Source organism: Chiloscyllium plagiosum, chromosome 34 (assembly GCF_004010195.1).
Source record: "Chiloscyllium plagiosum isolate BGI_BamShark_2017 chromosome 34, ASM401019v2, whole genome shotgun sequence".
Classification (NCBI taxonomy): Eukaryota; Metazoa; Chordata; class Chondrichthyes; order Orectolobiformes; family Hemiscylliidae; genus Chiloscyllium; species Chiloscyllium plagiosum.
This window is the reverse complement of record NC_057743.1, coordinates 42,342,207-42,355,766: the sequence shown is the minus strand read 5'-3', so window position 1 is coordinate 42,355,766 and position 13,560 is coordinate 42,342,207. Positions and strand designations below refer to the sequence as shown.

Sequence of the window (13,560 nt, the reverse complement as noted above, 5' to 3'; positions counted from 1 at the left end):
GGGGGGGGGCGGGTGCAGGGCAGTATTGGGCGTGAGTGAGGGTGGGCCGGGGGACCTGATCCCTGTGAGCCAGAGAAACAATAGCCAATCTCCTGGACAGGCAGAACAGACAAAACGATGGGGAACCTATCAGCCAGGACTGCATATTCAAACTACTAGACCTTTGCTTGACGACAAATATCACATTCAACAACAGATCAATGGAACACTGATGGACTCATAGCAGTAGCAGTGATGCAAAGACTGGAACAAATAGCCCTCCCACAAATCCAGCCCAAACTTTGGATCAGAGACGTGGACAACACTTTTGTTATCATTAAGAGAACACAGATTGAGAACACACCGGATTATCGATACCATGCTCACAGGGATTCGATTTACGAGAGAAAGGAAACCACCAATCAACTCCCATTTCTGGATGTGATGATACAAAGAACACAGAACAATGAATGCAGCACAAAAGTGTACAGAAAAGCCACACACACCAGTCAGGTCAAGAACAGATATCCCCACAATTTTATCTGCAGATGCTGAAAAGGCATACAACACGGTGAGGGCGTGACAATGCCTAACTCACTAGCCACGCTATCTTAGATTAAAAAAAATCTCTGAACTGATAGCCAGACTTCTCCAACCATTGGGATTCATGACAGCCCATAAACCGATAGGCACACTCAGACAATGACTCATCAGGACAAAAGACCCTGTACCCATCATGTGCAAGACAAACATAATTTACAAGATTCCATGTAAAGACTGTACAAAATACCATATAGAACAAACAGGCAGACAGCTAGCAATCCACATCCATGAACACCAACAACCCACAAAACACCACAACCAGCTGTCCCTCGCAGCCCCACACACAGATGACTGGGACCACAAATTCGACTGGGGCATCACAAAGTTCATAGGAGGACAGCCAGAGAATATCTAGAAGCACTCATCTACGGACTCCATCAACAAGCACACAGACCTTGATCCAATAGACCAACTAATACAACAAAAAACTGGAACCAACAACCAGATGCAGCAGGAAAGGAACCAAATAAATTCCAGAAGAGACAGTACAGCAGTGCTTCACAGGAGGCTCCAAAGCACTGAAGATGTCACTTGGGGGACACAACATCTGCAAATCAACTCCCCAGCTCAGTGAACATGCCCACAACTATGACAGCTTTATTATACGAAGGACTTAAAAGCAATAAGGAAGGTGGAGTGGCAAAGGGATGTAGGGAAGAAATTTATTTCCTTTCTTATATCTCTGTTTTCTTTCTTTTCCCTCATTGTGTTCAGTTTATTTGTAAATGCTGTTCATTTTTAATTTTTAAAAATTTGAGTCCATAGTTTATGCTAACTGATCTGTGCTCTGTATAGTTGCTGAGTGGCTGATTTGAATATTTCCAACATTTTATGTTTTTATTTGATCTTTTGATATTTGCAGTTTTTCATCTGTGTTCAAATATGTTCTGTTCCAATTATTGCGGTGTTCATTTCTGTGCAGTAATTGCAACTTCCATTCATTTGCTGCAAAAGAGTATTTCTTTTTTCAGGATAATCAAGGACTTCATGATACAAGGGGGAGACTTTGTAAATGTAAGTAAGTTATTGACTGACATTTTGTGACAGTAACTGTGCTGTTTTCCCAGACAATTACTGCTGGCACCTTGTGGTATTTGCCACCTCAACCAGTGTCTGGGACTAGGCAAGGGTTGTTTGATATAGTTCATTGCCACTTAGTTTCCTTTTGTCTTGGGTCTGTCTAGTGATCAGTGGCAGAGGATATAGCACCCTCCGGTATCTGCAGAAGGAGTACTGTTTTTCAACAGGAAGGTTTACCGCAAGATAACAATGAACATAGGTATAGTTAGTACATTTGCAGATGACACCAAATTTGGAGGTGTAATGGACAGCGTGGAAGGTTACCTCAAAGTACAATGGGACCTTGATCAGATGGGCCGAGGGGTGGCGGATGGAGTTTAATTTAGATGAATGTGAGGTGCTGCATTTTGGAAAGGCAAATTAGCGCCGGACTTATACACTTAATGGTAAGGTCCTGGGAGTGTTGGTGAACAAAGAGACCTTGGAGTGCAGGTTCATAGTTCCTTGAAAGTAGAGTCTCAGGTAGATAGGATAGTGAATAAGGCAATTAGTATGCTTTTCTTTATTGGTCAGAGTATTGAGTGTAGGAGTTAACACGGTCATGATGTGGCTGTACAGGACATTGGTTCGGCCACTTTTGGAATATTGTGTGCCGTTCTGGTCTCCCTCCTATTGAAAGGATGTTGTGAAGCTTGAAAGAGTTCAGTAAAGATTTACAAGGATGTTGCCAGGGTTGGAGGGTTTGAGCTATAGGGAGAGACTGAATAGGCTGGGGCTATTTTCCGTGGAACTTTGGAGGATTGAGAAGTGGCCTTATCGAGGTTTATAAAATCTTGAGGGGGAAGGTCTTTTCACGGGTTGAGGGAATGCAGAACTAGAGGGCATAGGTTTAGGGTGAGAGGGAAACATTTAAAGGGACTTAAGGGGAAACTTTTTCGTGCAGTGGGTGGTGTGTGTATGGAATAGGCTACCAGAGGAAGTGGTGGAGGCTGGTACAATTAAGCATTTAAAAAAAAACCTGTGGATGAGTATATGAATAGGAAGGGTTTGGAACATAGAACAATACAGTGCAGGATAGACCCTTCGGCCCTCGATGTTGCGCTAACCTGTGAACTATTCTCAGCTTGTCCCCCTACACTATCCCATCATTGTCCATGTGCTTATCTAAAGATTGTTTAAATCTCCCTAATGTGGCTGAGTTGACTACATTAGCAAGTAGGGCATTCCACGCCCTTACCACTCTGAATAAAGAACCTGCCTATGACATCTGTCTTAAATCTATCACCCCTCAATTTGCAGCTATGCCCCCTCGTACAAGCTGACGTCATCATCCTAGGAAAAAGACTTTCACTGTCTATCCTATCTAATCCTCTGATTATCTTGTATGTCTCTATCAAATCCCCTCTTAGTCGTCTTCTTTCCAATGAGACAGACCCAATTGTCTCAGCCTTTCCTCAGAAGACCTTCCCACTAGATCAGGCAGCAACCTGGTAAATCTCCTCTGCACCTTTTCCAATGCTTCCACATCCTTCCCGAAATATGGGGACCAGAACTGTACACAATATTCCAAGTGTGGCTGCACTAACGTTTTGTATAGCTGCAGCATGATATTGCGGCTCCAGCACTCAATCCCTCTATGAATGAAACTTAACACATCGTATGCCGCCTTAAGAGCACTATCCACCTGGGTGGCAACTTCCAGGGATCTATGTACATGGACTCCAAGATCCCTTTGCACATCCACGCTACCAAGAACCTTTCCATTGACCCAGTACTCTGCCTTCCTGTTATTCTTCCCAAAGTGCATCACCTCACATTTAGCTCCATTTGTCACCTTTCAGTCCAATTCTGCAGTTTATCCAAGACCCCCTGCAACCTGTAACATTCTTCCAAACTGTCCACTAATCCACCGACTTTAGTGTCATCTGCAAATTTATTAACCCATCTACCAGTGCTTGCGTCTAAGTCATTTATAAAAATAATAAACAGCAGTGGTCCCAAAACAGATCCTTGTGGCGCACCACTAGTAACCGGACTCCAGGCTGAATATTTTCTATCAACCACCACTCGCTATCTTCTTTCAGAAAACCAGTTTCTAATCCAAACTGCTAAATCGCCCTCAATCCCATGCCTCTTCATTTTCTCCAACAGCCTACCATGTGGAACCTTATCAAAGGCTTTACTGAAGTCCTTGTATACCATGTCAACTGCCCTACCATCATGTACATGCTTGGTCACCTTCTCAAAAAACTCAATGAGGTTTGCGAGACATGACCTGCCCTTGACGAAATTATGTTGACTATCTGAAATCAAATTGTTGCTTGCTAGATGATTATAAATCTTATCTCTTATAATCCTGGGATATGGGCCAAGTGCTGTCAAATGGGACTAGATTAATTTAGGATATCTGGTCAGCATGGACGAGTTGGACTGAAGGATCTGTTTCTGTGCTGCACATCTGAGTCTAAGTACAATTACATTTGGTCAGGCAAAATTATAAAAGCCTTAGGCTCTTACAGATCTATCTATTCCCTGTGAAAGCCCAAGTAGAATTCTCTGTCTCTACCCACAGGCTGTATATGATATCAGTAGAGTGGATGGAGCAGATGTAACATGAACATTAACCCTTTTAGGACCATTATCTTGTGTAACTAACAGTAATGGGAAGTTTGACCAGGTGGAGGTATCAGAAGTGGAACGTTATGTGATTAGAAACCTAAAGACTTGGAACTGAGTTGAGCTGTCTCTCACACAGCTGCCAACAGCCAGCTGATCTTGGTGACCAGCAGGAGCCACTACTATCACATGATGCTGTGTGACATCAATCCAGACCTTGGTTAACCTGACAGTGAGTGCAGTATACAGGATGAAGGAAAATGAGATTTGCCTGAGATTCAAATGTAGGCCATGTTCTATGGCAGTTGGAACTGAATGGAGTGATGCTGGGGGCGATTATTGAAGCAGTGGCATGGAACTTTCATCCTACATTAGTGTTCAAGAATTCCAAGGTGAGAGTGATTGTGGTGTAAATGGATCAGGGAGCAGAATCAGCAAAAATTCAAAACTTGCAATAATGGGGAAAGCTGGATAGACATAATCAGTTGGATTTAAATATTACCCTCAACCACTCATCAACGGGACTCAGTAATCAACAGACAATGGGTGTGTGATCACCCACAGAAACACTGAATAGCATATAGTGGCACTGGGAAATAGAGCAGGCAATCCAATCTTCTAATTAATGATAACTACAGAGGAACGTCAATTAGCCGGCACTTGATTATCCGAATTTCAGATTATCCAGAAAAGTCCCAATGCTTGGCCAAACTCTGTCACCTGGCATTCAGTTATCCGAACAAAATACTCCCTGCCTGTGTTGTTCGGATAATTGAGGTTCCTCTATATACTACTTGGGGATAGTGAGAGCTGCAGATGCTGGAAAGCCAGAGTCACTCTAATGTCGACTTTCTTGCTCCTCTGATGCTGCTTGACCTGCTGTGTTTTTTCCAGCTCCATAACCATACTGCTGCCTGGCTTATATCGAGTAAACCAAGCTAAAGATTTGAATATCAGGTGAGAATTAGTTGGCACCTGAAAGCTTACTGTAGAAGTCATCCAAGTAGATAAGCTGAAAGTGGTAATGTTTCTGAGTTACAATAGTGCAAAACACAAGCGATCCCTTTAAGAATGAGGCTTAACTTTTCAAGCACATATAGAGAAGACAGGAAAGGTTTGTAAGGCAGAGCCTATTACCGATACTGGACAGTAAATGCAGAAGTGTGCATTGTGTAACAACATGAATGGAATTGCCCATGCCTCTCAAATACAGCTGTGTAATTGTAAGATGAATAAAAGACAGCTGCCAATAAGCATGGAGCTAAAGCAAATTGCTCACGATGCTGGAAATCTGTAAAAAAGAGAAAAAAAAAAGTGTATTGGAGAAACTCAGCAGATTTGGCAGCATCTGTGGAGACAGAGAAACAGTTAACATTTCAAGTCCAATGACTTTTCTCTACAACTAATTCTAAAGAAGAGTCATACCAGATTACAAACAAGAAACACGTAAACCACTTGTCCCTTTGTTTAATAGGATCATGGTTGGTCAGATTTTATGCTCAATTCTTTATCCCTGCATATCCACTGATAATTTTTCATCCCCGTGGTAATCAACTATTTACCATCTCTGCCTTAAAAATATTTAAAGACTCTGCATTCAATGCCTTTTGAAGAAAGGAAAACATGTTTCCTGTTTGAAATGGGTGAGTCCATATTTTAAAACAATAAATGCTAGTTCTAAATTCCCCCACAAGAGAAGGCATCCTTTCAATGTCCACCCAGTCAGGTCCCCTCAGGATCTTTTATGTTTCAATTAAGTCACTTCTGACTCTGACTCAAACTCCAACGGATTCAGGTCTAGTCTTTGCTGAGCTGCTTCCAACACATCGATATCCTTCTGTAAGTATGGTAACCAGTACTGAACACAGTATTCCAGGTGCAGTCTTACCAAGCATTAACTGTCTTTAAGGAGAAAGTGAGGTCTGCAGATGCTGGAGATCAGAGCTGAAAATGTGTTGCTGGAAACGTCGATTCTCCTGTTGCATGCCTGAAACGTCGATTCTCCTGTTCCCTGGATGCTGCCTGACCTGCGCTTTTCCAGCAACACATTTTCAGCATTAACTGTCTTTACTAATGCTGCCAGACCTGCTAGTTCCTCCAGCGCTCTGTTTGTTTAAACGTAGTACTTGTGACCATTGTATCAGCACAACTATTCTCCATTTTTATAAAACATTTGTACTCGCCAAAGCTGTGGGACATGGTTGCACCCTATACTGTCCCCCTTTATTATTCAGCATTCTTGACCTATAAAAGTCAGCATTACAGAGAAGCGTGATAGTCCAGTGCTTGGTATGTGATCTTAACTTTAAAATTATAAATTTTCTGTGTAATCTCCTGAATGCTTGTGATAATGTAGTGAATCTCTTGCACACAGGGCGATGGGACTGGTGTATGTAGTATTTATAGAGGGCCATTTGCAGATGAAAACTTCAAACTGAAGCACAATGCTCCTGGTCTCTTATCCATGGTAAGGGAGATTCAAATTGTTTATGTAACATTGATACGAATGAAAAATATGTATTTGTTAAGAGAAGAAAAAGAGACTTGCATTGAGGTAACAGTTTTCATGACCACAAAACAATTCAAAGCTAGTGGACTGTTCTTGAAGTGTAATTGTTAACGTGATGTAGGACATACATTGCGATTGCACAAACAGCATGGGATCAATTCTAGCTAATCTGTTATTAAAACATAAATGCTGCCCAGGCCAATGGGGCTTTCGCCCATGTTCTTTTTGAAAATAATGCCATTGGGTCTATATATCCATCTGACCAGGCAGATGGGGCCTGAGGTTAATATCTGAAAAACTGCAGTTCCAAAAGTGCAGAAGATCTGCCCAAACCCTGCAGTGGAACTTGAACCTGACGGAGGGAAACTCCAAAAGCTGCTTTGAAATTTCTGTGCTTTACTAACCAGGACCTTTTTTGTGTGTCTCTAACAGGCAAACAGTGGCCCAAATACAAATGGTTGTCAGTTCTTCATCACATGTTCTAAATGTGATTGGCTTGATGGAAAGCATGTTGTTTTTGGTAAGGAAGCAGGTCTCTGAAAGCTTTCAGTCGGAGCAGTTGTTCTGGGAATATGTCTATTCTATACAGTCAGTACAAAAGTAAATCATACATTAAGTTTCCAAATCTTCAATCCAGATTTTACCAATGAAACCAGATGACTAAACTCCCTTCGTAACTAAGGTTAACCAATCTGTGGTCGAGTGTGGGAGTACCAGGTTACCTGGAGTGTAACTGGCAGGTGAAACATCTGTTTCAATATTGTCCAATACCTTCTCAGAGTGGTTACTTGCTCCCTTTCAAGCGAATGATATCAGGTGACATGTGGCACTGTCCTAATCCTGACTTTATCAGCATCGAGAATGTGGTACTAGAGAAGATCAGGCAACCTGACCTCCTGTGCTTTTCCAGCACCCCACACTCAACGCTGATCTCCAGCATCTGCAGTCCTCATTTTCTCCTCACTCTGCCATCATGCAGGCTCCTTACACTGGAAAGTGATTACGAGCAGGAATCCTGACCAATTTCCCAATTGTCAATTTGGGGAGGCTGAGGCCAAAAGTGGCACCTTTCATGTTACCAGGCTGCAGTTATAAATAGCTTTCATTTTAAGATTATTGATGACTAACTTCTTGCAAATTGCGTGCCAACAATTTTGGAATTCAACATTCAAAACTGCAGCAGTCTTCATAATGTTAAGGCAGACAATAGTTTGTGTTCACTGCAGATTTGATGATTCTCAGTTGTGGAAATGAGCATGTTTCCAGAATTTCCTACAGAAAATTTTGATTCCATATCAAAGAAGAAACTCTAGTGTTACTTGTGTATTTTAACACTCCTGCTGAGTGTTGATGTGACCTGCTTCCAGGGCTATCAATGGTACTCTAAATGTTCTGAATGGAGTGGTTTTTGCATTTTTTCCTGTTCTCCCTGTGGGTAGGGGCTTCTAGTCACAATGCTTGCAGTGCAAAGCGTTTATACGTGGCATGCTTTCCCTGTCAGCATAGAAAGGGCCAAGAATTCAGTGTACAGAAACATAGCCCCTTAGTCATATACACATATATTTCATTTGCCCCTTCCTTGGAAAGTAACTTTATTTATTTAGCTTCTTTGAAGGAATTAATACCTTTTTTAAAAAATCTTAATTTTATCCAGGTAGAATAATTGATGGATTACTTGTAATGAGGAAAATTGAGGTAAGCAGTTATCTGTTTTGGTAATATTTATTGCTGCAAAGCAAATACTGTCGCTAAGTTAAACATTTCTGTATAAACAGTGTTTAGGTGCACTCTGCTAAATATTTTTCATTTGCATCTAATGTGTACACATTTCAGCAAAAACATTCCTTGGATTTTTTCAGTGAGGACCAGGGTAGGGGGCGGTGTGGTAAAATGATCAATCTTCCTTGACTCAGATAAATAAACTGCAGCCTAATAATTGGAATATAAAAGATGGACCAAAAACGTTAATTCAAATTAATCACAGATTTCTCTTGAAAATCTATGTGCAATTGCATTTGTAAATTTTTCACCACTTTCTTCCCAGAGGCAGGTAAAACTTTGAGAGAACAGAACTCTGAACAGATGCCTCCTTGAGCCTGCAAGTGATTGAGTTTAAAAAATACTCCATTGGGATCTTGACATAATATTGCAACCAAAACAAAACACTCCATTTACTGGAAATCTGAACAAAATTCTGTTGGTAAATCACGCTCAACATGTTGACTGTTTCTCCACAGATACAATCAGATCTGCTGAGCTTTTCCAGCATTTTCTGCTTTCATTATCTTTGACCAACTGCGTTCCGCACACACTTTTATGAGTTAGGCAGGGTTGAGTGAAAATGTTCCACAGTTATTGTCAGCATCATTTTCTGCAACAGACCTTTTAGCCAGATACTCATCCAACTCTTTTTAAAGAAGCTGCTTTGTATGGCTTTCTTAAATAATGTTGTCCTTCCCTCTACTCACACTCTGAATTATCTTCCTGCTTTTAGACTTTGTCCAATAGCAGCTAGGTGATTCATGGAATCCTTCATGTGACCAATTGCAAGCAGGCGTGTGAAGCTACCTGGAAGCTTCATGCCAATTTTCTGTTCTGTCCTTCTCCCTCCCTTCCCCACAGTCTGTCCTTGTTGCATCTTGTACACCCTTGCAAGTTTACACAGTTTAATTGTAAAACTAAGATCATGATTGATACTAACTAACCTAACTAGTTGCAAGTATGGCTAATTTAACTTGCCATCCGATTGGTATTACTGTCAATAATCTGTCACCGTTATTGTTCCTGGATTGAGTGTTTAAAGTTTGTGTTAAATACACCAATGTTCCATCTTCACCAATACATAAAGGATTCACTGAGTTGCTTGCACACACATTAAGTGCCTGGAGCTTGGGAACTTACAACCAGCTTCCAATGTCCTGTTGACTCATACCAGCTGCTCCACCGTCTCTATGTAGCACACCTATCTACTTTTATTCTCACTGCAGCCTCCAAAGGAACACTGTTTATTTCAGGCAGCAGCTCAGACTACACCATCTTCAATGTTTAATTCCTACTGTTGCACATAACCAAGCGGCTGTACCAGCTTCTGCTTTACCCCATCTTATGATGCCTTGGGCAAGTAATTCATTTGCAATTAAAGAGAACAAAATTAAAAATGATAAATGAAAACAATATAGTCCTGAAACAATGTACAGGAGCTGTGTCTATGCACTGACCCTCCAGTGAGAGACACTATTGAATTTTGTTCCCATTTGGTCAGTGCTTTAATCACTGAACCACACTGGAAAATAGTGACAACAGTTTAGTTAGATTTTTATTTTTTCTTCACCCATCACTTTACAGAATTTTCAAAGAAAGACTTAATTCTTCGAACTTCCATTTACTTCCCATCTGGCTGGTGGTGACTGGTGTGGTCCTGCCTGGCTGGTGGTGAGTTGCAGGATTTTGACCCAGCAGCAATAAAGTGGCAGTGATATACCTTTTAAATCAAAGTTTCTTGCCTTGGAGGTGAAAATGTTGCAATACCCCTGTTGCTGTTGCTCTTCAGGGTGGTGGGAGACAGTGAACTATGGTGCTTTTGAAGAGGCTATGGCAGGTTGTACCATTAAAACTTGTTTCGACAGAATAAATGCTTAACTTGTGGATAAAATGGCATTAAACAGGAGTACATTATTTTGGATGGTGCAGAGCTTCTTCAGTATTGTAATTACTCCCAGCCAGGAAAATAAAGAGAATCTCATCACACTCCAGATTTGCGCCTTGTTTATGATGAAGAGGCTTTGAGAAGTCAGGATTTCAGCCAGTCATAACCAACTGCCCAGTCCCACCCCTGCCATCTTTACATTGTCCCCTACCATCCTTAAACTGCCATAGACCCGCAACTGAACAATATAACCTTCATTACTAGATCGTTCCCTGTGCCCATCAGTCCTTGTTTCACAGTCAACACTTCCATCAATCCTGGCCCAGTGTCATGAATCATCTTCTCCCCCCACCCCTTAGAAGGAAAAACTCAGCAGGTTTGGCAGGATGTGGAGAGAGATCAGCGTAAGTGTTTTTTTTGCTTATCTTCATCAGCGTGTTGAACTTTGTTGTGGCTCCTCTTAATCAGCTATTTGAAAGTTGGACGAGTTAATTAAATTGTGATTATGAGAATAAAGCAGCATAGTCTTTCAGAAAGCTTTATTGTTTGTTATTAGTCATTATAAAACTTCTGCCCACAGAATGTTCCTGCTGGACCCAGCAACAAGCCGAAACTTCCTGTGGTGATTGCACAATGTGGAGAAATGTAGAGTTTACTGAAACAAGAGAAGAAGCAGTTCTTCGCTATTTGTTTAGAAGTGTAAAGAGACCTTTTTATGACCTGCACACTATTGTAGTGGTGTTCACAGAGGCCAGGGGTCTTTGGTTTAAATAATTAACAAGCACAATCTGGGATTTTGACAACTCAATTTTTCATCCTGAGACCAAGGTGAATAGGAAATTCCTGTGCTGTGAATGAGCTAATCCAAAACCATTTCCCTCTTAAAAATAAAAACATAATTTTAGTAGAGTTCTTGTTTAAAACCCCAACTTGAAACAAAAGCTTGCCCTGGTAGAGTTTGAGTTGCCCAGTGCATTTTTTTTTTTGTTTTTGGAAATACTTTCATCCAGTAAGTGTTTGTAAGTGAAATCTGAATTCACTTGTCTTTTTAACAGCCAAAACATCAAATCGTTTATATTTGTTTTTGAGAAGCAGACTATATTGTCTACCAAATTGTAAATTTCCCATTTGCTTAGAACAGAATGTAAGGAATATGATTGCAGTTGTGATGATTTGTTTTATATTATATTTTCAGTTTATATTTACTTTTCAGACAATGGCAGTTTGTTTTGAGCCGTATGAATGATATATACCATTAGATCTGAAATAAAACTTTCAATTGTATGTTATTTAGTGAGTGATTGATAATTCCCAGTATTAACCATTTCATGGAGTTCTTTTTGTGCACATTTCGGAACCAAAATGCTCTAAGAATAGTGAACATTGAAATTCATTGATTTACAGCTAATGCATTTAAAATTTTTGATTTCTGGTTAAGTACAGGCACTGGCAGCAATAAGAAGGGAACTGGCCGAAACCAACTCAACATAAATTAACAAATACACTGATAGAAGTTGTCAAATGTAAAAAAAAAAAATTTCATAAGGCCAAATAGGGTGACAGCAGAGAGTGTTTCTTTGGTAACAAGAGAGTTTAAAACTAAATTGAACTCGTGTGGAATAGAATTGCTAACAGCTTAGTTATTTGGTATTATGAAACTGGAGTATTGTTTAAGAAAATATTTTTGTAAGAACATGCATTAGAGAAATTCTCAAGAAGCAGCAATGTAAAAGGAAAACAGAATTTATACTGTAAGATAGGAAAGTGATGGTTGGTTTGCGAATGGACTCTGGTTGGTAGATACATTGCCACAAAGAATGCACCAGTTAATGATGACTAACAGTTAGCTGTCAAGCTTTGTCTAAATTTTAAACCTGACAAGTTGACTCTTAATTGGTCAAGGCCTTGCCATGCAAAATAAAACCGTGGGTGCAGTGAATGTACCTATTCTTTCTTTCTGCAAACGACAAGGCCCTGAGTGTCAATATATGTAACTCCCAGTACTGGAAAGCAGCCACACTGAAAGCCTGACTGACAACCTTACATTAATTAGTTAGTTAGCTATCTGTTGCTACATTTTTGTGTAAGGTATGCCAGAAATCCTCTTAACAAGTCTCTTGAGGCAGCTTATTAAATGCCATCTGAAAATCCATATTGATTTCCACTAGATTTTCGTTTTTCCAATTATCTCTTCAGAGCTGTTAAATTGATTGAATTTGCAGAAATAAATCCTTTCCATCTGTCTTGATAAATGCATGCCTTTCAAAATACTCATTAATGTTACCTTGATATATGGATTCTTAAGGTCTGTTTCCACTAAGTGGTGTTCTGATTAATATGTAGGTAACCTGACTTAGACCATAAAGGATAGGAGCAGAATTAGCCATTTGGCCCATTGAGTCTGCTCCACCGTTCAATCATGGCTGATATGTTTCTCAACTCCATTCTCCTGCCTTCTCCCCATAACCCTTCATCCTCTAATTAATCAAGAACCTCTGTTTTTACGATACTGAATGACTTTGCTGCAGAGGTCTGTGGCAGGTAAGAGTTCCATAGATCCACCACCCTCTAGCTGAAAGAATTCCTTCTCATCTCAGTTCTGAAGGATTGTCTCTGCACTCTGATCTGCTATGTATGCCTCTCGCAATCCATAGATTACAGTAAGAACATCGATTCTCCTGCTCCTTGGATGCTGCCTGACCGGAAGAGTGAGGGGTCTGGGTAGGAAGGAACTTCTCCCCTTGCTGGAGGGATCGATGACCAGGGAATATATCCGAGCAGGATGTTTAGAGGAAAAACGTTTCCACTGAGGATATTGGGCATCATAGCCTGTGAGGGTGGTACAGGCAGAAACCTTCATGGCATTTAAGGAATATTCAGATATGCACTTGTGAAGGCAAGGCAAGGCATACAAGGCTACAGACCAAGTCCTTGAAAATGGGATTAAAATAGGCACAGTCCCAATGGGCTGAAGGGTCTTTTTCAGTACTGTAGATCTGTGTTTCCAATGCTGATTCATAGACGATGGTGAATACATTGGTTAATGATGACTGATATTATCAGATAAACTTTGGTTTAAATTTAAACCAGGCAAGTTGCCACATAATTGGTTAAAACCTTGCCCTGAGATGTGAACTGGAGAATAGCTGTCATCTATTTTGTTGATTTGAAACAAGCGCTGTCTAAT

The 13,560-nt window shown here is 40.6% G+C and overlaps 1 protein-coding gene across 3 annotated transcripts in view; it reads left to right on the top strand.

The window, feature by feature from the left end:
- Nucleotides 1–11,657, top strand: part of ppih (peptidylprolyl isomerase H (cyclophilin H)) — a 25,348-nt gene extending 13,691 nt beyond the window's left edge. Inside the window, exons 5-9 of one of the 3 annotated variants that reach the window (XM_043676351.1) lie at nt 1,554–1,596; nt 6,593–6,685; nt 7,160–7,247; nt 8,382–8,422; nt 10,954–11,657. In XM_043676351.1, the coding sequence (XP_043532286.1) occupies nt 1,554–1,596; nt 6,593–6,685; nt 7,160–7,247; nt 8,382–8,422; nt 10,954–11,022 (334 nt within the window). In that variant the 3' untranslated portion in view covers nt 11,023–11,657. The other 2 variants (XM_043676350.1, XM_043676349.1) reach the window with 2 other exon arrangements.
- Nucleotides 11,658–13,560: the final 1,903 nt, after the last annotated feature.